Source organism: Chenopodium quinoa, unplaced genomic scaffold (assembly GCF_001683475.1).
Source record: "Chenopodium quinoa cultivar QQ74 unplaced genomic scaffold, ASM168347v1, whole genome shotgun sequence".
Taxonomy (NCBI): domain Eukaryota; kingdom Viridiplantae; phylum Streptophyta; class Magnoliopsida; order Caryophyllales; family Amaranthaceae; genus Chenopodium; species Chenopodium quinoa.
The window spans coordinates 2,093,067-2,118,378 of NW_018743066.1; the positions used below are offsets into that span (position 1 = coordinate 2,093,067).

General features: G+C 33.9%; 4 protein-coding genes across 4 annotated transcripts; 3 read left to right on the forward strand and 1 right to left on the reverse strand.

The window, feature by feature from the left end:
* Positions 1-5,228: 5,228 nt before the first annotated feature.
* On the reverse strand, positions 5,229-11,373 carry LOC110731349 (UPF0051 protein ABCI8, chloroplastic-like). Its single transcript, XM_021911200.1, has 2 exons — positions 9,771-11,373; positions 5,229-5,845 (listed from the first exon to the last, which is right to left on the reverse strand). The coding sequence occupies exons 1-2, from the start codon at positions 11,217-11,219 to the stop codon at positions 5,627-5,629; spliced, it is 1,668 nt and encodes a 555-aa protein (XP_021766892.1). The 5' UTR covers positions 11,220-11,373; the 3' UTR covers positions 5,229-5,626.
* Positions 11,374-13,169: 1,796 nt separating this feature from the next.
* On the forward strand, positions 13,170-16,277 carry LOC110731350 (LIM and calponin homology domains-containing protein 1-like). Its single transcript, XM_021911201.1, has 2 exons — positions 13,170-13,575; positions 14,803-16,277. Exon 2 carries the CDS (start codon positions 14,804-14,806, stop codon positions 15,983-15,985), a length of 1,182 nt encoding a protein of 393 aa, XP_021766893.1. The 5' UTR covers positions 13,170-13,575; position 14,803; the 3' UTR covers positions 15,986-16,277.
* Positions 16,278-17,555: 1,278 nt separating this feature from the next.
* On the forward strand, positions 17,556-20,103 carry LOC110731351 (polyubiquitin-like). The gene is made up of 2 exons (XM_021911202.1): positions 17,556-17,730; positions 18,344-20,103. The coding sequence occupies exon 2, from the start codon at positions 18,572-18,574 to the stop codon at positions 19,943-19,945; it is 1,374 nt and encodes a 457-aa protein (XP_021766894.1). The 5' UTR covers positions 17,556-17,730; positions 18,344-18,571; the 3' UTR covers positions 19,946-20,103.
* Positions 20,104-21,225: 1,122 nt separating this feature from the next.
* Positions 21,226-25,278, forward strand: LOC110731353 (mediator of RNA polymerase II transcription subunit 21-like). The gene is made up of 5 exons (XM_021911205.1): positions 21,226-21,398; positions 21,532-21,842; positions 23,086-23,163; positions 23,251-23,302; positions 24,891-25,278. Exons 2-5 carry the CDS (start codon positions 21,540-21,542, stop codon positions 24,965-24,967), a joined length of 510 nt encoding a protein of 169 aa, XP_021766897.1. The 5' UTR covers positions 21,226-21,398; positions 21,532-21,539; the 3' UTR covers positions 24,968-25,278.
* Positions 25,279-25,312: the final 34 nt, after the last annotated feature.

Genomic DNA, 25,312 nt, shown 5'->3' on the forward strand with positions numbered 1-25,312 from the left:
GTCATACGACATCTACAATAGAGATTCGACGTTAACAAATACATAAGATATTGAATCAATAGAATTTTCCTTCATAAAAACTACGATCGCCGAGTAAATCTTGCACTGCGGAGCATCTCCCGCTTATATCGCTGAAAATTACAGCCTTGTTGGAGAGACAATCTAACGATCCATTGTAGCCGTGAGGATGATTTCCTTCTGATTCATCTGTTCGTATTCGAAAACTTGATAACTTTTTTCACCAACGAAATAATTTCACGACAATCCATTAGATCTGCTACCATGGATTCAAAACTAAGAAATTTCTCCCTCGAAAAGAGAAGATAAACCTTGTCTTTCGAAGGAGGTCGAAAAACCCTTGTCTTTCGAAGGAGATCGGAAACCCTTTCTTTCGAGGGAGAAAAGTTCCTCCTAAAAGGAGGAAGTATTATTATAAACCTAAAAAAACAATAAAGAAACAAGGATTGGGGCTTTCCACCGATTAAAATCTATGGAAGCCCTTTCAAAATTCAATAATGGAGGCTAGGGTTTTGGAGAGAGAAAGGAGGAAAAAGGGATACTTGGAAATTATCTGATGATACTTATTGTGTACTTAATCATCACCTAAATTATAGCTACTCGAATGTGCTAAAAAAATCCACTATTTTAATTGAACTTTAAATTAAATTTCGGTAGTGTGTTGTTTTTATAAATGATAAAGGTTAAGGCTATAAGGGTCTGTTCTCTTCCGTTGAAATTCAGTTCAGTTTAGTTCAGTTCAGTTCAGTTCGGTTCTTAATTTACGTCTAATGATATTACTAATGATATAAAGCCAAATTTCATTCTTTTAAGCTCTTATTACAACGACGACGACAACAACAACAACAACAACAACAACAACAACAACAACAACAACAACAACAACAACAACAATAATAATAATAATAATAATAACAATAATAATAATAATAATCAATAAGTAATAAATAATAATAATAATAATAATAATAATAAAAAAAATAATAATCAATAAATAATAATAATTGAAATAATAATACTAATAATATTAATCAGTAAATAATAATAATAATCATCAATAAATAATAATAATAATAATAATAATAATAATAATAATAATAATAATAATAATAACAACAACAATAATAATAATAATCAATAAATAATAATAATAATAATAATAATCATCAATAATTAATAATAATAATAATAATATTAATATTAATAATAATATGTACATTTGTATATACACATATGTATAGTAATAAATAATCAAAGATCACTAATCCGTAGTTAAAAATCACTAATTAATAAGTTCAGTTCAGTTCAGTTCAGCTGAGTTCAGTCATCGGAACAGGCCCTAAGAGTATACTTATCCATACTTTAAGTTCAAACAAACTTTGATAAATAGTTTGCAGACATTTATGCCTTTAAAAACATTGTTTATTTATTTGCCATCATTAATTAATTCTATCTTTTTTTTTAAAACTGTCTAGTATAGAACAAATAGTGTAAAGATATTTATACCCTTAAAAAATATTTATTTATATATTTTTCTTCATTGGTCAAATCTCAATATATTGTTTTATATGTAGAGGTTAAGTTTAAAATTTTTTGACCTCTCATACTTTTTGGTCTAATATTCAATTCATCACTTGTTATTAGAGGTCTAAAGGCCTGTTCTGATTTACTGAACTTATTGAAGCTGAACTAAAGTGAAATAAATTGCTTATGAGAGAAGAAAATTAAAAAATGAACTGAACTGAAAATAAGCTAAAGAAAACAAGCCCTAAGTCTAACTATGACATGCCTCACATCATTTTTTCAAGTTCAAAGATGTATGAAAAATACAATTTATTATTTAACATCATGCTAAGCTAGCTAGAGTATCACAGATGGACACTTACTAAGAGGACAGTGATAGTGTAATGATCATTTTATATATTGACATTGTAATATGATTATTATAAGAGGAGTAGATGACTGTGAAATCATTTGGTTGACAAAATAATACGAATTAAAAAAAAAAAATGCAATCAATAAAGCTTAGAATTCAACGATAGAACTTGCTACAAAAAAAGATTAGCTTTTTTTAAAAAAAAAAAGACATAAATGAAAATCTCTTCCAAAAATTATACGTAATTGCAATTTATTATAATTAATACAAAGTTAACTAATCAAAAAAACTTTTACACTTTGTGGGAAGTGAAACTCCATAACAATAATGCATGGTATAATTCGATTATTTCGATTATATAATTAAGAATACTAACTTCTTACATTCAATCAAACGATTAATCGAAAATCGAATTTGTTCCTTTCAAAAGAGAATGAAGCATCTTTTGGGCCCAAAATTACCAACCAAAAGAATAATTAAAAAGAGGCAAGCTAAGAGACTCTCATCCGTGCCCTCCACTTGACAACCATACATTACACGTACTCTTTTTTGTTCACTACACAATAAACCAAAATTATTGACATTTTTTTGGAGTTAATTATAATTGGCGTTGACATTGAATTAGCACACTATCAATGGTCTGTGTTTCTCTTTGGTACATTTGCCCTCAAATTATCTTCTTTTTATTTTAAAGGCCAAGGTTATTTAAGTGAATTATTATTATTATCCGAAATAGACCAACAAAACTATGCAAGACACTAATTTTGCCAAATAAACTCTTCATATAAAAGAAAAGACCAACAATTTTTATTTGGGTCGGCAAATAAATACAAATAATTGTAATTTAATTGTCTTAATTTGATGGTAAGTTAAGCTGTCACTCTCAAGCTACAACTATGATCATCATGACATGCCACGTATTATTGGTTAATTGATTTTTAAAATCAAATATGGAGTATAATAAAAGAAATTAAATAATAGGTACATTTTTTAACAATTTATATTAAAAATATATTAATAGAATGTTTAATACTTTTGTAATAACACATATATTAAAGCATTATTGCAAACTTCTAATTGTAGTACTGTTTTTTGACTAACCTAAAGTAATATAATTTGTCTAATAATTAAAAGTTGATCATTAAAACAACTTCATTAATAATACTACCTCCGATTTTTTTTTAGTTGCAACTTTGGGGTATTTTTTGAGAGATATAAAATATTCTAAAGTTGCAACTAAAAAAAGATCGGGGTAGTATAATTTTTCTTTCAAAAAAGAATTAATTTTATTTTTACTTTTTTTTAGGAAACTTTATTTTACATTTCATAAAAAAATGTTTACAATTTTTCATATGTGGTTGGTCACACGGTATAACCGAGGTTATTAATCTTTTAGGAGTTACTCAGTCGGTCAGAGGTTTTGAGGTCGGGGTTATTCAGTCGGTCAAGAATTTCATCAGGGTTACTCAATCAGTGTTTTGATGTGTCTCCTTATTGTGCCCGCGGACCAAAAAAGCGCTAAAAAAAGAATTACATGAAAACAAAAAACATATTTTAGGAAGAATTAATTTATAAACTTAACCAAACGGTCAATTTCTTGAAGATTGGCGGCAACATATTTTGTAATTTGTTTTCACCAAACCATTAAATTAATATGTCATCTTGACTACCATACAAGAACTTACACTTAATTAATAATTAACAAAAAGATGACCTATGTACTACAAATTAAATTAAACTAACTTCCTTTTGCTATATAAATACCTAACTTGACCTGTTATTCTGTTAATATATTTCCTTTTCAATTGCAAGCTTCTAAAGGAGAAAAATATTAAAGAAAGGATGAATCATTAAAAATTGCATGGCTTAAAAAAAAATGTCAAAGACTCTCATTAGATTGAACTAGGAGGAGTTTTTATAATACGCATTTATTATATTTATGTTCAATTGCATACATTGATTTTTTTTTTCTAAGACAATTGTATATACATTGTAAACAATGGGCTAGGAATGAAGTAAAAGGATTCGATGAAGATAAATAATGAAGATATAAGCGAACTTTGTCTCAAATTCAACTTTAATATCCTGCTACAAATTGGTGTATACTTCGTATATTTTATCATGCAATCATATAAATGTATCATAAATTTTATTGATTCATATTATCATTTGGCTTGCTCACTTATTTTCTACATGTACAAGTAATTAAAAAATTATACAATAATGCGGAGTATACAGATTTATTCTTTTTCTTTAATATGTAGTAAGAAAAATAATCTTGCTAAATTGACATATCTCACAAATTTGTCTACCCAACTACAAAGGTGTACACCTAAAAGTATTGGGATAAGAAGAATGATGTCCTGATAAAAAAAGGAATATCCACTCCAAAGACAAGTAGATGGCAAGGTTCGATATAATAATTTAATCAAAATTAGTGACATAAACATATTATTGCACATTTATAATTTAATCAAAATTAGTGACATATACATATTATCGCACATTTAAAATTTAATCAAATTAAAATTAGTGACATAAACATATTACACATTTATACAACCTAAAAAATATGGAGAGGAAATGAAAAAAGATTTAGTAGTGAATGCCATCATACTGCATGGCTAGCCAATTTGTCAACTCTAATATTCGTTCTGTAGTATACATATACAGATATACTGCATGGTTACTTCGTTCTGTAGTATTCTAGTAGCCTTATTATAACCATCTTTTTTTTTTTTTTTTTTTTTTTTTTTTTTTTTTTTTGAGATAAGGTAAATTACATGGTGGGAGTTAGGTACTTGTCAGCATATTTCATGCCTAAACCAATTGCATGGACAATGTATGTAAGCAGAACTATTTAAGAAATCTAGAGAAAATTGACAATTTTTCACAAATCTTTAGTATGATTCATTCTTTATTTTAAACTTTTATTCTAGATCAATGACTTCATTCCTAAAAATAAATTAGGTGATAATTATGAATAACTAATAAACAGTTTGTTTATTTTAACTGTTCAACATCAATACCCCTTTTTTTTTTTTTTTTTTGAAAGATCAACATCAATAGCCTAATTTGTAAACAAAATTCCTAAGCCTAGAAATCTAGAATAGTAATTGAATATATGTTCACCTCATAGATTATGCAACCGTCTAAAGGGGATAAGTTTTTTTTTTTCCAAATAAATATCGTGACAACATTTAACCAATATGGAGTGGGAGCGATATTACTATTCTACCACTTCATCCACTTCCAACATAGCTACTTTAACCTTGAACATAATTCATAAATCCCCCACAAGTCCCTGCTGTATCTCATAGCTAAGTACATGAAATAATGCAAAATATGGAGTACTTACAATATTTGTGAAGTATTTTTCACTAAGAACACATGTAACCATCAATTAAGAAAGAAGGCGGTATACTACCTTGAGATGACCGAGAAACATGTAATAGACTAGAGGGAACAATAAAAGCTTATATGCATTACAAAAACACGAACCACTTATCACTAGTATGTTTTGGCAGGTTGAGGTAATCATACAGCATATGTTTTGGAAACACAATATATACAGAACTTTGTCGACCTAAGAACTAAGCATCATACAATTTTCTGAAGTGTGACTCAAAAGGGAAATGGGAGCACAGTTTTGTTACTCGATTATTCACAAAGGTGGAGTCGTCCATCATCGCAACCACATGAACACATAACACATTTAAATAAAAAAGGTATCTAACCAACTGACCCTTCAAGTTTGATGCTCATAAGTTGGTTCACTTCAGCACCAAACTCGTCTGGAAGCTCATTGAAGACATCCTTGCAAAACCCAGATATCATGGCAGCCATTGCCCTTTCATAGTCGATTCCTCTTTGCTGGAAGTAGAAAAGTTGATCTTCTCCAATTTTGGATGTGCTAGCTTCATGCTCGATCCGTGCTGAAGGATTCTTTACCTGTTCATAAACATTAGATAATCATGACAAAGCACTAGCAACCCTAAAAAATAAGTTAAATGATGAGCGTAGAAGTTATTGAATGTCAGACATTCAGAGACTCAGCACAGCACATTTAAATGTTTGGAATATGCAAGGAACAGAAGCATTTTAGTAAGAGGGGGATACAGCTTCGTCATTAAAGCTGTGCCTTGATTAGTTTGCCACTTGCATCACTCCCTAACTGTGACAACCGTAGATAGAGCTAATCAAATTAGGAGAATAGGAGAAGGGGATAAAACTAAAATTAAAAAGGGGATCAGACCACTAATTTCTACTCGAAATTGGGAAAGAAGTTGCATTAAGCAGCTATTCATAGCATCAAAGCAACAATCTAAAAATAATCATGTCTTAATGAGACAACAGATAGACACCCCTTAAAGCCTTAACTTTGTCCCCCACAAAGAGGAAGAAGATAGGATAAGAGAAGTAAAGCAGAGCATTTGGTATGGGGACAAATCATAAAACTCCATGGTTCAACTTAAGGGATAAGGCATACACAATAGAAAGTAGAACACACGGAGGAATACCACAAGCAAGCTGACAATAATTTAAATTAGCAAAGATATTGCAAATTGTGATTCTGAAACAAGCTGCCAAAAAAAAAAAAAAAAAAAAAAAAAAAAAAAAAAAAAAAAAAAAAAAAGACTTTATTGCTGCCTATGCCAATAAATGAGTTGCCAACCAATATCCCCTGGCTTCTGGGAGAACACAGTCACTCATTGTCATCATTCATATCTAAGGTGCCCGTAGATTTGTGCAGAAAACAGAGGACTCTGGAAACAAAGTGTAAAAGGTGTAAAAACTCAAATGGAGAAACCTCGTGTTTCAAGTACTTACTCAACGGAAGGGGGAGAATCTTACAGCTTATCATGTTATCACAAACCCTGAGCTACTGTGTTAAATGGAGATAGAGAGCTAAAAGGCAGACCAGAAGGTACTAGTGCTTTAGTCAACCAGTCACTACTGGGTATCAAGAGAAAATAGAGATAGTGTGCTATTAAAAAACAGGATACAATTTTTTTCACCCTATCCAACTTTGGAGGTGTTCTTTATGTGGAAAGAATTGACGGTGGGACTGGGAGTCATAATCAAAGCGAACGGGAATTGGAGGTGCCCATTCCAAACCTTTTGAGAGATAGATCAAAAACCCTTTTGAAAGGGAATGAGGGAAGAATAGCTATAAGGGTAGACTGGTAAATTTGTAAGTTAATCCCAAACGACTTCAAGACTACCCAAACAAGGAAATGAGACTTTTTTTTATGTATTCCCAACACCAATTTCCGATCCCCATCCCCAAATTTCCATTCCCCATCCCCAAACTCCCTTTCCCACTCCCCATACCCAGCCCCCAAAGTTGCTTTGGCTGGACTGTACTGCTCTGCTGATTTTGTATCAACTCCTTCATTTGATTTTAACATTACACGTTCTAGAAATTTTCGATTCCAATTACGACAGACATTGCATTGATAGAGAGCCTCAAATTGGAAGCAAGAAACTATGAGAGGAAAGGACAGAAAATTTAGAAGTGAGTCAGATAAAATGTTCATAATCCCAGTTGAGAAAATAAAAAATCATAGATTTATCTCCAAAAGGATGAGATCGGCTGCATGAACCAAGACATTATCACCCTGGTCATCCACAACGATTCCCTTTCTTAATCTATTTCTATCTAGTGCTACATACTCTTGCAAACCCCTTTCTTCATGTCATTCTAAACTCCCCCTATCAAAGTTAGCTTTGGCCTCCCTCAAATCCGTTTGAAACCTCCATTATCCTTGCTTACTGGTTCATCCTCTGGTAGACATCTCACATGCCATTCTCCTTTATCTTATCCTTAATACCCGTAACTCCATCTTTCCTTCAAAATCTACATCTTAATTTTATCTCCCTAGGTGTTATCACACATCCATCTCAACATATGTATCTCTATTACACTGATTTTTAAATTTTTTAACAGTCTCCTAATCTCCTTCCATACTAGAATTTGTAATACTAGGAAGCTAACAATTTCAGTTCAGCAACAAAAAGGTGAAGTTGGCACTACCCAAGACCCAAGGCCAACAGTGGTAGTAAAAAGTTGCCTTTTCCAGCTAGAGAAGAGAGGGGGGGGGGAAGGGGGGTTAAAATAGAGTGTAAAAAAGAGAGATCAGATTATTACTCCATTGTTCCAATGTAAAGGAATCAGTTATACACAAATTAAAGTTAATAAGACAAAGGATAAAGCACAAGCAAGCAACCAATTATAAGTCCAGGTACGATCAAATGAGTATAGCCAGTAAGAATTTTGTTATGTGAGCCTAAAAATTGTCTCATTTGTTGCCTATATGTATGGATTGATCTCCAGAATCTCCTGAACTTTTAAAATTGATTTCATAAAGATACTGGTAGTGTAGTTCTGCTAATCAACAGTAATTGAATAACAGGAGAAATCATTGACGGTGGATTATTAAAATTCAAGATTCGTCACAACCTACCACAAGTAATTTATACTTGAGGGGAAACTTTCCTAGGCTAAGTGTCACGACAAAGCCTCTTTGCCTCTTTGTTTGTGCATTATCATGCAGATACTTCGAAGACCATTTAACCATTCCCAAGTTTCTGATTAGTCTTACATATAACCTAATACAAGATATTTTAAAGAAAAAATAATCACCACAACTTTGTACAGTGTCATAATCTAATTCTACCTCAGAATTTTCACTAGTGTGCAATTAAAATTAGGGGATGGAAATTAGTGTGCCAAGCATAGAACTCAAGTGCAGGCTATTGCCTATTGCTTTTCAGAAAAAGTGTAGTTCTTCTAACAGTGTTTAGGGCCAGGTTATACAGCACAAGATGATACAAAACTTATTTGCACAAAAAGTGTCAATGAAAATATGAAGTGAACGAGAGTCAAAACTCTAAGATTACCAAGATATGAAAACTAAGTTACAGGCAATGGATAGGCACGTAGGAAATAAAAGTGAAAGTTTATAATGATTGTTTAGAGAATCGGATTGATTACTTAATAATACTATGTAGCTCTGCAAAGAATACCAACATAAACGAGCAAGCAAAAGAGAAAATTATTTACATAATTCTACAAATTGTTTACATGTTTATGATATACTATATTAACTCTAATGAAACAACTCCATTAGTCCTTTGTTCTCAACATTTATTCATTATATGTTCCACTGTACCCCCACAACATTTCACTCTCTTGGAATCAGTAATTGTGAATCCTCTAACATATTTCTTTCTAAACCTTGCATCATTGTACATATACTAAAAGTATGAAATAGGTATAGAATTAAAATAACTCACACCAAGTCCTATTCTTTGTTGGTAGTTAATTATTAGGCCTCTTTTAGGATAATTTCTGGTGAGGACCAATAAGTTCTGATAAGGGCTACCAAATTCACTTTACAACTATAAATAAGTTCAACTACATTATAATTAAAAGTTTAGATAAGGTGAACTTTGTTGAAATAATAAAGTATAAAAAAAGGTGCATCTATTTGAAGGTGTCCCTATTAGTCTAATATAGCATAACAATTTTCATATATTATCATTAACAAACTTCAATATTATCTTTGTAAACATGTAACCTCTTGTTTTCTTCAAAACTAACCATATGGGGGAGGGAGAGAGAGAGAAGGGGTGAGGGGGTAGGGTTAATGGAGCTTTACTGCTAAGAACATCAGCAATATTTAGTGGCCTTTCAAATATAATACATCTTAAAGGCAATCCAAAGTAACCTTAAACCAAAAACAAAGTTCAGACAATTTTAATTCAAGTCCTCAACATTCAACAATACCAGCATAAGAAAACACACAGACAGTACAAATGCAACATGTAAAATGAAAAGTATAAGAAAACATGGACATCTTCAAGGAAATACCTGAATATACGGATAAGTGTTTGCAGCAGCTTTATCCCCAATAAGCATAGAATCACATTGTGAGGAATTCCGAGCATTTTCTGCCTTCGACTGGACTTGAACTAAACCTCTATACACATTTCTTGAGTTCCCAGCTGAGATACCCTTGGATATAATTCTACTTTTGGTATTTTTGCCCTTATGTATCATCTTTGTCCCAGTATCAGCCTGTTGGTAATTATTAGTCAAAGCCACAGAATAAAACTCACCCACCGAGTCATCTCCCTCCAAAACAACACTAGGGTACTTCCAAGTAATAGCTGACCCTGTCTCCACCTGTGTCCATGATATCTTTGATCTTTCCCCTGAACATAATCCTCTCTTAGTAACAAAATTGTAAATCCCCCCTTTCCCTTCTTCATCACCAGCATACCAATTCTGTACCGTAGAGTACTTAATCTCCGCATCATCATCAGCATACAACTCAACCACAGCCGCGTGCAACTGATTCGTGTCATATGAAGGGGCTGTACACCCTTCCAAGTACTCAACAAAACTACCCTCATCAGCAACAATCAAAGTCCTCTCAAATTGCCCGGTTTCAAAGGCATTGATCCTAAAATAAGTCGAAATTTGCATAGGGCACTTAGTACCCTTAGGTATATAAACAAATGACCCATCACTAAACACAGCTGAGTTCAAAGCAGCATAATAATTATCATCACAAGGCACAACCCTCCCCAAATACTTCTTAACTAAATCAGGATACTCCCTTATCGCCTCCGAAATCGAGCAAAAGATTACCCCTGATTTCTCCAATGTCTTCCTATGTGTAGTCGCAATCGAAACACTATCAAGAACAGCATCAACAGCCACATTTCTACCACTAACATTAGCTAAACGATTCCTTTCATTCAAAGGCACACCCAATTTATCAAAATACTTAAGAAGCTCAGGATCAGCTTCATCTAAGCTATTCAAAGTGGGCTTTTTCTTAGGAGCAGAATAATAACATAAATCCTGAAAATTAATTGGTGGGTATCGATTATCTGACCATTTTGGTTCAACCATCTTCAAAAATTTACGATATGAACTCAATCGAAACTCAAGCATCCAATCAGGTTCTTCTTTTAGGGCAGAAATTAACTTAACTGTTTCTTCAGATAACCCTTTTGGGATTGTAAAAGAATCAATTTTTTCACTAAAACCCCATTTATACTCCCTTTTAAGGAATCTCTGAAGTGGGTCATCTTCATTTTTAGGAATTAAAGCAGGAGAAATAGATTTATTACCTGGGTCAGAAGTAATTGTTGCGCTTGAATCGTACCCAACTTCAGCTCTGATTTTTGAGAGATTTGGGAATCTGGGTTTTAGGGTATTGGGATTTTGATGAATTAAGGTGGATGATGGTGGGTCGCAAGAGGGTTGAAGAGAGAATCGAGAGATGGTGTTTGCTAGTAGAGATGCCATGATTGAATTTTTTTTCTGTAGAATGAATAATTATGGAAGAAGAAGATGAAGATGATGTTTTTGAGTGGAAGTAAATTTAGGAGGAAATTCTAAATTTGTAGTTATGCTTTGATTTTTTGTGGTTGTGAAATTTGGGAGACTCGTGGATGACACGAACCACCTTGGATCATATGGCGGTTTCAAGAATTTAAGTTCATCTTGGATTTTTGGGCATTCTTGACCCTTGGTTAGTTCCTTGGGGTGAAAAGGATTGGCATTGGTGGAGTTGGGTTGGTGATGCTTTAGAGTTTAGACTCGAGTACTTGGTTAGGCATTTAGGCATGGATGCATGCCACGTATCATTGGAATCACGGTATATTTTTAGGCTCAATTTATATGTGCTTTTTTTTTCAAGCTATATAGGTTTAGATAAGGGTTAGAGTGTGTTATATTCACTTGATTTTCACTGATATTAACTTATCTTAATTGAACTTATTACACTTGAAATAAGTGAAGATAAGGTGAACAGAACATACATCATTCAATGAGAACTAATAAAGGTTAACTTAAGTTTATTTTACAACTAAAATAACTTTTTGATAACTTAAAGTGAGTTCATTTAGGTCTAGATTAGAGACAATCATATAAATAGAATGCACATTATGTTGTGTTACTATGTTTATTCGAATTCTCGACTTCTTTAATGCTTAGTGATGAAGGGTCATCTTTTTCCGGGTTGATATGTCTATGTGGTTTATGCCTTAAAAAGATGTGGTCCAACAAAATTGAATTGTGTTAGGTCATGCTTTGGTTGAGCTCAAGTTGGATTGGGCCTTTTCATGTTGTGCTAGGTTGTCGACAAGCTAGCCTAATCCAATGACAAATTTGTGAAATCTTCTTCAATCAAGTTTGCCACAATTTATAACTAGCTCAGACATGCAATTGACTTGCTATGAAAGGTTCACCAAAAATAAGAGAGCAATAAGCTAAAGAAAGCTAACCCGACAAATGCATACAGCCAAAATATAGCACTTATATAAATCCATAGGAAGTAGTTAATAATAGAACATATTGTACAACAAATAAAACATTAATTAAAGTTTTAACCTTAAACCCAAGCTCTATCCTAACACCAACCCTTCACGAAGATTAATATCTCTTACAGAATACTAAATTTATGAAATGATGGAAATGATACTTAATGATAAATATGACAACGTTTGTGGTAAGTTGGATGTGTGAGAACCCCCACTTGTAGGAAAAGTGTTTCATTTTGGGTTCAAAACTTGAACACATAGTTTTTTTTTTTTTTTTTTCCTTTATTATATTCCTATCACGTCGATTGGCTTAATGTGCCAAAGCGCGTGGTTTTACATGCTCAACTAGAAAAAAAGGCATTGAGATACTTCGTATAACATAAAATGGAAATATAATATATTGTGAATGTTATAATATTAAAAAGTTAACTCTCTAATATTATGAGTTGAATTCAGGATTACAAGAATATCCCGTACATGTTAATATAATATTATATAGAGAATTATACTATAACAAGAAAATTCACAAAGATATATACACTATGATGAAAGGTGCATATAAGGGAATTTCTTTTGCTCATTTTGATGGCTATTACTCATATAATCACTAAATGAGCAAAAAAATAACCTTGAGTACACCTTGCATCTGGGTTTATATAATTTTATTTTATTTATTTTAGAAAACTAATTGAAAATAAGGATTATAAAGCTATAAGAAATACCTTGTGATTGATGTGAACTCATATTAATAATGCTTGAAAAGTATGAGAAAATGACAGTGCAAAATTCAAAACTAAAATTATATGTAGAAGATTTTATTTAAAAGTAACTATTATTCATTCGATTTTATATTGATCTTCTCACTTATAAATCTTTTTGTCAGACAAAATTGATCAAAATTATAAGATCAATATAACACGAAAGTATCCAATATTCCTATCCAATCCGATCCATTTTTCAAGTTCGGGCCAAGATCGGTATTTTACACCAAATAACCCTAGCCCAATTTGTTCCCAACCCATTTGGCATTTGGTGAGAAACAATTTATTGAGGAATTCTCAAAGTTGAGCTATTAATTGAGACTTCACAATGAACTATAAATATGTTCATTCAATACTCAATTATCCCATTTCATTTCATCATCCCATTTCATTTTTCTGGGTAATTGCACCATCAAACAAAAATTAAATTTCTTTATTTCTTTAACCCTTTACCATTTTGTTGGAGATTTTAAGCGTCGCAACTTTACACAAATCTTCTTAATTTCGTGACTGTGATTTTTCATCATTTTCACTGCAAATCAGCTTTCATAGTGATAACAACAGGACAACTTTTTACAGGTATGATACTACCCATTATTTATTTTTAATTTTTCTCTTCAAAATGATTTGATCTTGAATTATCATAGTGAATTATATAATTTTTATTATTAATAAAGAACTCGTTAGTCATAATTCTTGGGCATTTTTTTTTTAATCTTTGCTTTCTTAGAAGATTACTCATATGATGATGATTTTTACGATATTTATGTGTGTTTAGACTAATTTTATGATTATTAAAGCTTCTTGTTTATGTAACATAATACATGATCATCGTATACATATATCCCATGAAGCCATGATTACAAATTAACAATTCAAGATCACATTTCTATGGTTAATTTGGTGAAATTAGAGACAATATCATGTTGGTTTTCCGTATGTTTAAGGCTGGATTGAGTACGATGAACTCGATTCGAGTTTACGTAATGGCGTTATGGTGACTACCATTAGACGTACTGGTTTCTTGAGAAGTTTAGTTGTCCTGTTTTTGTAAATCTTGTTAGCAGTAACTTTTCCTCTGTTTTGTGAAAGCTGCAAAAGCATCTTCAAGACTTTAATCAGTAGATGAGCTTTTCTTTAATAGAAGTTTGCTAAGTGCTCTCTTTTTACAAGGTACATTATGTGTCCCATATAATTTTAGGATGTTTGGAAAAAGTTACCGCCTTTTCTAAATAGTTATGGTTTATGATTAGGTCTTACCAAAGTGACATTACTTATAATAACGAGATGTGGAACGGAGAATTGTTTTGTCATCCTTCGTGTACGTGTGTTGTGTGTGTTAGTGATGCCCAATCAAGCTGTACGATGATAAGATGGAATCTCTAGTTCAATGTGCATTTCTTCCTTGTTGGATTCTTTGCATTAAAAGAGGTAAAAGAAATGAGAGACATGTATTTCTGTTAGTTTAGCATATGGTTTTGTTTGTCACATAATTTTTTTTGAAGCACATCTTACTTTCCCATTCATTAATCTTATAAATCAACAGGAAGAAAAACTTCGTTACGGGCTACCCTAGGCAATGATTCTTGTAATAACAGTTAATACTTGAGAGTATTATAAACTGAACTGCTGTGTTCTGTTATTTTATGGATTGAACTTCTGTTATAGTATTTTGTTTTCTAGGTTGAGCTGAATTCTCTTTAACACCTTATGCTTCACTTTATAATTATGAATGATGATGTTATGCTTGAATGAATAATAAAAGGATCAGGCTGTCTCTGAAGTTGGATCTGTATGTGCATGCAGGATGAGCCAACTGATGAATCAGGGAACTGTTACTATACCAGCAGAGGCACAACCAAAAAGGAGACGGGGGCGCCCTCGGAAGGGTGAGGGTCAAGCTTCTCCAAGACCTCCAGTTCCCAGCTTTTCCAGCATACAAGGGGAGGGATCTAGTACACTCAAACCTACAGCAAGCATGCCGTCAAAAGGAAAAGAGAGTATTGAAGATGTCGATGATGATGATGATGAAGAAGATCAGGAATATGATGAGATGGTAGGGCAGGTGGTTACAGGAGTCCTAGAGTATGCCTTTGATGCAGGGTATTTCCTTTCAGTCAGAGTTGGGAACAGTAATGTATCATTGCGAGGCGTTGTGTTCAAGGAAGAATGTATTGTTCCTGTTACCCCTGAAAATGATATTGCTCCCAATACTAAGATGCATAAGAGAAAAGATTTCCCAATCCCCCCGATGAATGTCATCACTCAGGTAGCTGAACAAACTGCTCGTAATTCTTCTCTGAATCCAGGTAAAAATATCGAAATCCAACAGCAAGAAAAGGTTCCTTCCCCAAGTGTCACTCAGAAGGGGCAATCAGAGGATAAAGAACAGCAGGATAAAGCTTCAGATGACAAGGAACAACAGGAGAAAGCGTCAGAAGATAAGAAGCAGCAGGAGAAAGCATCAGATGGTAAGGAACAGCAGGAGATTTTAGCTGATGTGGAGGATCAGGAGAAGCTATCACTAGGAGCCGAGATCATTGAGGAGGTTTCTGCTAAAATGGAGAGTCTGAAAGACTTGTCAGAGCCTCCGGTGAAGAAGCAGAAGACAGATGAAACAACTGTGAGTCTGTCAAATGAGGAGGATATGATACAACATGATGCTGTCACGAATGAGAATTCTGAGGATGCTGTCATTAATGAGAATTCTGAGGATGCTGTCACTAATGAGAATTCTGAGGATGCTGTCAAGCCGCTTGAAGAAGCTAATAATACTGTGTTGCCTAAGGAAACAAATATTAGTCCTCCTCAAATCGCAATTTCCCTGAAAGACTCATCAGTAGTAGATTTTCCGACAGTCATGGAGCAGGACATTTGTACAAATTCAGGGTTTCAGATTAGCATGGAGAATCCAGACGATGAAGATGAATTGTCTGAACCACCAAATGACATTAGTCCAATGGAAACGGAACAAGGAGGAGATAAATGATCAGGATTCAGGAGAATTATTAATAATTCTAATTGCTCACAATTTTTATGATATTCTTTGGTCATTGCAGATGTCAAACTAGATAGAATTAGACCCTCCTGACTACTTGGGCTGATCGTTTTGGTTAGATTTTTCTTGATTGCTTTATGGTTTCAACAGATAAACTTGTAGGAACTGAACTTTACATGGCTTTGATGAAAAACTTAGCTTTATATTTGTAGTAATCACCTGGTAAACTGTTCTTATATTCTTTATGATGCATTTTTCTGTCATATATGAACTATAACTATAAGATACGTACAAATGTTTCATGTTTTAGATTTGAATTAGAACTTGATTAACTGTTGGATTATATAGACCACAGTTGATCAGATGTTTCTGTGATGTATATATGCAGGTTCTTAATTGTGAATTCCCACAACGAAAAGCTGCAAAACCTGCAACACCATTTACAAAACATTGAGCTTTCAGTATGTTTTGTAAATTTGTAAATTGAATCTGTTTTGAAATGATTGCAGTTTGAATTATCATCTTAAGGGATTCATACCCAATTACCCACGTTTTGTGTTGTTCTGATTCGTATCAATCTGTCAAGCGTAGGTACTTTCGTGCAAGTATTAGAACTCAGTGAAGTCTTACACAATTTGATTCAATATGAAGTGTCATAGTCTATACTCGGTAAGTTTCTATCAAGAATATGCAAAGTTTAGAAGCTGAGTAAGATTGGCTCACTGCATTCTACAGAGTATGAGAGTACAGACTAACATGGGAGTGAATCTAGTGATGGAACCCATCTCATAATAGTATATAATGACCCTAATTTTGAACTTCCATTTTAAACAAGTGTTTTAGAGGTGGGAGTTTCAAACTTATAATCTTGGGGTAACATGCACTTTGGTAACTAACAACTATCCATTTGCCTTATTTAAAATTTGGATTATAATATAAAATAGCTGAAGAATAATAAAACTAAATTTCTAGAATGTTCTCTATCTTGGGATAAATTAAACTAGGGATGACAGTGGGTCGGGTTAAATGGGAGACCCGCCCCATCCTGCCTAGTGGGGCGGGGATGGAGGGAGGTTTGGCGGGTGATGGAGCCAGGGATGGGTACAGAATGCATGGCAGGTATGGATTTTAAATTAGACCTGCCCCATGTCCGTCCTGCCCATACCCGCCTCATATTTCCTTATGAAGAGTTTAGAATTTATGAAACTTGATACCCCTTAAGGTTTAATCCGCCTAAACCATAAGAGTCCCAAATTTTTTCACATAGTTTGATGTAATTATCATTAATGTGATACAATACAATATTATGACATAGAATTTGGGACGATTTTGGGGCGGGTATAGGGTGGATATAGATATCCAAGTAGGTGGTAGGGCAGGGATAGATCTTCTTTAAATAATTTAAATTTCATATATTATTTATTTATTATTATTATTTAATTATGTGTCATGGTGCATTATGTTAACTCTTTTAATTAAACATGTCCCAAAACCCTAATACTAACCCGTTATTTAAGGATTTTGAGTCTTTAGACGTTAGGTTTATGCCGTGTTTGCTTTTGGCAACTCCATATTCCAAACCCTACTTGTATTTGCTAATTTTATGGCGGTTAAACAAACCCTATAATACTCGACGTAGGTTTCGTAACTTCATAATATATTCACATCTAAAGCGATCGAATAACTCCATCCAACATTCAATACTCTCTCGTCACCCTTTTTCCCAATATTCAATCGTAAGTTCTCTTGGTTTCTTTTCAATTTGTTGAATTCTTTTCATTATTTTGTTTCAAGCTCTACTTCAATCAATCGATCAATTTGCAATTCTAATTTGCATACAATTATTAAAATTATTCCGAATTTGATTATTTGGTTCTGAAATTGGTTTATATTATCTTTACACATTAGGGTTTAATTATCTTTAGAGCTTCTGCAAAAATTGTTCTTTAGATCAGATTTTCATAGTTTATTCTAGATGGTTTGTTCTTCATATTTGATTGCTGTAATGTTTTGTGAATTGTCTTCAGTTAGAATTTATGTTATTGATTTATGTGAGTGTGTGCTTTCTTTTGATGCTAAATTACAGTTAGGTTTTTGGAATTTCTTCAGTTATAGCGATTATATTACACATTTGATTATTGTTTGAGTGGTTGATTAATTGATTGTTGTTTTGAATGGTTTATTAATTGATTGTTGTTTTGAATGGTTTATTAATTGATTGTTGTTTTGCATGGTTGAATAATTGATTGTTGTTTTGAATGGTTGAATAATTGATTATTTTTTTGAATGGTTAATTAATTGATTATTGTTTTTGAATGGTTGATTAATTGATTGTTGTTTTGCGTTTAGATGCAAATTTTTGTCAAAACCCTAACTGGCAAGTCCATAACTCTTGAGGTCGAGAGTTCTGATACGATTGATAATGTTAAGACCAAAATTCAAGATAAAGAAGGAATTCCCCCAGATCAGCAGCGTCTGATCTTTGCTGGTAAATAGCTCGAGGATGGCCGAACCCTTGCAGACTATAACATCCAGAAGGAGTCTACTCTCCACTTGGTGCTTCGCCTTCGTGGTGGAATGCAAATCTTTGTAAAGACTTTGACAGGAAAAACAATTACCTTGGAGGTTGAAAGCTCTGACACTGTCGACAATGTTAAGACCAAGATTCAGGACAAAGAAGGAATCCCCCCGGATCAGCAGAGGTTGATCTTTGCTGGGAAGCAGCTCGAGGATGGACGTACTCTTGCTGATTACAACATCCAGAAGGAGTCAACCCTCCATCTTGTTCTCCGATTAAGGGGTGGTATGCAAATTTTTGTGAAGACTTTGACAGGGAAGACCATCACTTTGGAGGTTGAGAGCTCCGACACTATTGACAATGTTAAGACCAAAATTCAAGACAAGGAGGGAATCCCCCCAGATCAGCAGAGGTTGATCTTTGCTGGGAAGCAGCTCGAGGATGGGCGTACTCTTGCTGATTACAATATCCAGAAGGAATCAACCCTCCATCTTGTGCTCCGATTAAGGGGAGGTATGCAAATTTTTGTGAAAACTTTAACAGGGAAGACTATTACTTTGGAGGTTGAGAGCTCCGACACTATTGACAATGTTAAGACCAAAATTCAAGACAAGGAGGGAATCCCCCCAGATCAGCAGAGGTTGATCTTTGCTGGGAAGCAGCTCGAGGATGGGCGTACTCTTGCTGATTACAATATCCAGAAGGAGTCAACCCTCCATCTTGTTCTCCGATTAAGAGGTGGAATGCAAATTTTTGTTAAGACTTTGACAGGGAAGACTATCACTTTGGAGGTTGAGAGCTCTGACACTATTGATAATGTCAAAGCCAAGATTCAGGATAAGGAAGGCATTCCTCCGGACCAGCAAAGGTTGATCTTTGCCGGGAAGCAGCTTGATGATGGGAGGACCCTTGCGGATTACAATATCCAAAAGGAGTCTACCCTTCACTTGGTGCTGCGCTTGAGAGGAGGGATGCAGATTTTTGTTAAGACCTTGACAGGGAAGACCATCACTTTGGAGGTTGAGAGCTCAGACACTGTTGATAATGTAAAGACTAAGATCCAGGATAAGGAAGGCATTCCCCCTGATCAGCAGAGGTTGATTTTCGCTGGGAAGCAGCTTGAGGATGGGAGGACCCTTGCAGATTACAATATCCAAAAGGAGTCTACCCTTCACTTGGTGCTCCGTTTAAGAGGTGGGATGCAGATTTTTGTCAAGACTTTGACTGGGAAGACCATCACCCTAGAGGTTGAGAGCTCAGATACTGTTGATAATGTGAAAACTAAAATCCAGGATAAGGAGGGGATTCCCCCGGACCAGCAGAGACTAATCTTTGCAGGGAAGCAACTCGAGGATGGACGCACCTTGGCTGACTACAATATTCAGAAAGAATCCACCCTCCACCTTGTCCTTCGTCTCCGTGGTGGCTTTTGAGTTGGTTATGTGGGATTGTTACTGTTTGGAAGGCTGCTGCTTAAGATTTGCTTTGCTTTTAGTAGGTTATGATAAACAATTTTTAGTTTATGTTTTCTTATTATAGTAATGAACTCGTTAAGTCTTTCTCATCTATGAATAAATATAGTTTCTACACGTGCCTTTGTATGTTATTTGTGTCTCTTAAATTGCACAGCTGATCAGTTTTTCTTGCTTGCTTGAACTTGTCATGGGATACTTAGACAGTTGAGCACCAATTGTATGATTCTCATTTATTTTCTGTTTGGTGATGCTTGCTATTGCAAGATGTTTATAATAAATCTGTAATCCTGTAATCAAAGGTGTCTTGATGTCTAGCTAGCAACGGTAACAGGAGATGAACATAATCGAATTTTTCATTCATCAGGGATGTTGCATGCTTGTTAAGAAGTGAAACAATCTCTGTGACCTTTATATGCATGATTATTAGCTTGAACTAAATCATGTATAAATGGCTGATTAGGCAGAGGGAGGACATTAAGTAGACTATGTTATCATTTGTTCGCCCGATTGAGTAATTAAGCGTAATTCCTTTTAACTCTATTAGTGTCCCATAGTAATAGGTCATATAGAATACACCCAACAAAGTCTAAAACCGTAACACTTCCTCTATTTATTTTAAATAATTCAGTGCATCAGTACATATGTCGCGTCTAAGAAGTGCAACACTTAAAATAAAGGAAAACTTGCAAATTACAATCATTTAAAGTCCGTATTTTGCAAATTGCAGGCATTAAATTTTTTTTTTGTAAATTGCAGTTCAAAAGTTCGTATAAATTGTAAATTGCAGTCCGATTAAATTTTTTCATAGTTTTACATGTTAAAAAATCTTCGGTTAAGGTTTTAGGGATCATTTTAGCCCTTAGGGGCCCAAATTGAGCTCGAAATTAGCAAAAAAAAAATAACGAAAGTCTCATATTTACAGTTTCCCACAAATCGATACATTTTTGTTACGCAAAACGAGATACTTGCGTTATTTTTTTGCTAATTTCGAGCTTAAATCGGATCCATAAGTACCAAAATGGCTCCTAAAACCCTAATCGAAGATTTTTCATCTAGTAAACCGATTACAAAGTTAAATCGGGCTGCAATTTACAATTTATATGAACTTTTGGCCTGCAATTTGCAATTTTTTTTAAATGGCTGTAATTTGCAAATGCAATTTGCAAATTTTTCTAAAATAAACAAAGGGAGAAGTACACAAACATCATATTATTCCGTGTCTGTAAAATACGGAGCAAGTGAAAAGCTAAACGACGCCCTGAACCAAGACTATTGTTTTCTGTATGTCAGTCAATACTTTATAGAGCTACAACTACAGCAATCAGCTAACCATCTTCTTCGTTACTCTGCTCATATTTACAGAGCTTTCTCTTCGAATTTTGCAGAAAAAAAAATCCGCAAATCTTCACAAGTAAGTACTCTTAATCTCTCACACTTATACCCTCTTTGTTATACTTCAATTGATTTGCTAGTTAATTTTAATTTTTGATCTAGTTCTCTAATTTCCATTTTTAATTTGCTGCAATTTCCATCGAAAATTGAAGGGAAGAAGATGGATATAATATCACAATTGCAAGAACAAGTAAATTTGATAGCATCACTTGCATTCAATACTTTCGGAACTTTACAAAGAGATGCTCCTCCTGTTCGTCTCTCTCCTAATTACCCTGAACCTCCTAATTCGAACCCTAACCCTAACCCTAATTCGAACCCTAGTTCAAATAATTCGAATCCCAATCCACCCCAACAAGGGCAGCAGCAGCAGCAACAGCAACAACCGCCGCCTGATGCTTCCGCCAATTTTGCTGATGAACCCAAAACCGCCAGTGCTGCTCTTGTTAAGGCTGCAAAGCAGGTAAATTTTTCTGGGGTTTATTGTTTTCCTTCTACCCTTTTAAAGTATCTAAATAAATTGATTTTTGGGTGGAATACTGATGAAAATTGAATTGTAATGATTGGAATTATGCGAGTTTAGGTTTATAATATTGATTTTTGGGGTTGTTCTAGTTTCAATGTATCGAGACCGGCTTCTTTTGCTAGTGTCAATTAGCTTATGAAGAGATTGCTTGTGTGTGGAGCTCTTGAGACTTCCTATATACATATTGGGTTGTTGGTGGTAATTCAGCATTTGTGATTTTATACTAGAATGACTTTCTTGAGTCAATGAGTAGGAATTCGGTTGTTCGGTGTGTATGATAACTCTGTCCAAAAAAGTTAGACCATATTTTCTTCACTTGATTTAATTACAACTTGAAGAAGTGGTAATAGGCTTGCATTTCATTGCAGCTATTTGTGCTGACAGGGTTCACCAAGTAGAGAGTAACTGCTCAGTTTGAGTAAGCCGCATAGCAAAGAAGTTATTTATATTAGGTTGATCGGAATTGTATTTGAGCTTGCAGAAGTATATGGTTTTGATGTGTCCTTCCTAAGATTAGACTGTGATCAAGATATTCTGTTTTCTGGATCTTGTTAGGCTTGGTATCTTGTTAGGCTTGGAAAGATGAAATTAAAGGTGTAAGCTTTGAGCATAAAAATTACAGATATCGGGGTGGCAATTAGAATAAACGTTTAGCTGCATACTTATGCTGTAAAACCAAAGTGCAGCTTTTAGCCCACCAAGTTTCAATTATTAACATGGCATACCGTTGTCCAAAAAATTCACACACACACACACATGGCAAACCAATGTAGAGTTCATCTTCCTCCCTTTTCATCTTGTTTTTTATTTTCCTTTGCCATTTTGGTTTTATTTTTGTATCTGTTTCTACCATAGAGTTCTATAGAGGATTTAGGGCTTATTCTCAAGACTTGATTGCTTCTTGAGTTAATTGGTAATGTCCTGTGCGATTTGCCACGGATTTTTGTATATTAATATCAGTTCCTGTCTTCTAGTTTTTACTTGTAATTCTTTAGACCAGTGCAAATATGGCAAGCTTTCTTTTCTTTTCTTTTTTCTTAATAATTTGTTGGGGAGATGAGTAGTTCTAGATTGGGGAAAGTATTTTAACCCATCAAATGCCTAGAATAATTTTCTCTTCTGCCTTGTCAAATAATTTGTGTCATCACTAATTTTTTTTTATCTAACTTGCTCTTTACAGTTTGATGCCTTGGTTAATGCCCTACCACTAGCTGAGGGAGGTGAAGAGGCTCAACTGAAAAGAATCGCTGAGCTTCAGGTATTTACGTAGGCTAGTAGATAATTTGCTGTGAATATTGAAATTTATAGAGCCTACTAAAGCAGCCTTTCTTGTTTATATTACCAGGCAGAAAATGATGCTATTGGCCAAGAATTGCAGAAGCAACTGGAAGCTGCTGGTAATGACTTGCTTTTTACTATTAATTACATTCCGTATGAAATAGTTTGCGTTGTCTACTCTTTCTTTAGATTTTGCCTGTATGAAATGAAGCCGCTGTCATAAAAATACTCATATACTTGACTGGAAATATTTTAAATTTTCATACTCTGGAATGTTTTGAACAAGTCGATTATGCTTTCCTAGTTTTTTGGTGTACCACTTGACAATCTTGCACCATGGGCGAAGGGGAGCCTGGTGGAGGCCTGGCCCCTGCAGCCAAATTCCACAGCCTTTAATTTATATACTTCGCCTCCATAAAATCTGTACATATATTATGCTTGTCTAGTCTTATCAGTATTCAGTAATGTTGCATTTGCTTCAATGGTATGACCTTTTAATGTTAAAGCTTTAATACTGTAGATTCTAGATTCAAATCTCCTTTGCTCTAAATTGTCAGATCTTTTTACTCTTGGTGAATGGTGCCATAGTGGCACGAAAAAGCTAGTTAGCCAAATTGATTTCCCCCCCCCCCCCCCCTTCTACCATTCTACTTGTTTGTTAATATAGGGTTATTTCTTACATTAAATTACTTGTTGATAATTACTAAGCTACACACTTCACATTATGTTATTTAATTTGAATAATTATTTTTCTTGGTAGGTTATCAAATGATATAAATAAAAAACACTGATATCTTTTGGTAGGTTATCAAATGATATAAATAAAAAACACTGATATCTTTTTATTAAAGATAAATAGGTAGCAATACAAGAAATAAGAAGAAAGTACCCTAGAGTATTAATTAATAAAGATTATCTATTTAAAAATTTTGCTGCTATATTAAAAATTTAGCTTAGCTTAGGTAGTAAATTCGATTTTTGTAGCTTCAATTTTAGCTCTCTTCTTTGTACTGTAGCTGCTTGCTCTATTGCTAAGTCTTCCCTCTCTTTCCAAGAGATGAAGGTGTGGATAGAAGAGTGGCCCCCCCAAATGTCAGTCAAAGTATCCTTGTAAAATTGATAAGACCTTTTCGTAAAAAAATGTACAATCACATAGTAATAATACTTAACATCTTATATATTTATATTTAATAAATTAAAGCATCAACCAGCCCCTGGAGTTTTATAATCCTGGCTTCGCCCCTGATCTGCATACAGCTTCTGGTTTAGTTGATACATCTATAACCACATTAATATTGTTTTTGCCCCATTGAATCATTTTACAATATAAATAGTTGTGCAGCCAGAATAAGCAGAGCATTAGGTTCTGTTATAATGTACTGTTGAAAAGGTGTAACATGACTTTGTATGTATGCCTTGTCAAATATTTAATTGAGGAGTTTGATCAACTAGCTTACTCTTGGTACATGAGGCCATGAAGGTGGTCACTGACTTGTGTACTGTGTACCTTATACGTGTACATTTTTACTTGTGTGGCCTGTGAATTATTACTGTGGTAACTATCAGTCTAACAGAATGTATTACTTGAAACCAAATGAATATGATGCTTGGTTTCAGTAGAAAGATTTCCCAAGTAGATTCCTGATGCTACTTTTGTGGAGTTTAGTAAAGCTAATGTTTGCACATTTTCTTGTTCTTTCTGCCCAGATAAGGAATTAAAGCAAGTCCAGGAGTTGTTCAGTGAAGCGTCTGATAAATGCTTAAACATGAAGAAACCATATTGAAGACGTTTTTCCCTGGGGGAAAATAATAGGAATGAAGATTTTGTCTGTGTCGATCAAGTTAATGGTCTGAAGTTGTGCTCAAACAATGAGGTTATGCAGCCTGTGTCTGTCATCTTTGTACAGTTTATTTGGACTTGTTAGTTAGATGTTTTAGAATGAACTAAGCCAGTATTTTTTTTTTAATAGTATAGCGCATAGCTTGGCTTCAGAAATTTTAGTGCCATAACAAAATTGTTAAAAAGACATGTCGTGCTTACTGACTTATATTCCATGTTACTGATCTATTACGAGTATTTGATTGAATTTCGGTATCTAACGTTTGGCTTTCTGATAGTCCTTATTTCC

Bases quoted from the DNA above. Each gene is read 5' to 3' on its own strand.
- LOC110731350 (XM_021911201.1), top strand. From the start codon at position 14,804: ATGAGCCAACTGATGAATCAGGGAACTGTTACTATACCAGCAGAGGCA.
- LOC110731353 (XM_021911205.1), top strand. From the start codon at position 21,540: ATGGATATAATATCACAATTGCAAGAACAAGTAAATTTGATAGCATCA. The intron at 23,164-23,250 runs GTATTTACGTAG...TTATATTACCAG, and splicing joins AAAGAATCGCTGAGCTTCAG to GCAGAAAATGATGCTATTGG. The intron at 23,303-24,890 runs GTAATGACTTGC...CTTTCTGCCCAG, and splicing joins GAAGCAACTGGAAGCTGCTG to ATAAGGAATTAAAGCAAGTC.
- LOC110731349 (XM_021911200.1), bottom strand. From the start codon at position 11,219: ATGGCATCTCTACTAGCAAACACCATCTCTCGATTCTCTCTTCAACCC. The intron at 5,846-9,770 runs GTATTTCCTTGA...GTTTATGAACAG, and splicing joins ACACTTATCCGTATATTCAG to GTAAAGAATCCTTCAGCACG.
- LOC110731351 (XM_021911202.1), top strand. From the start codon at position 18,572: ATGCAAATCTTTGTAAAGACTTTGACAGGAAAAACAATTACCTTGGAG.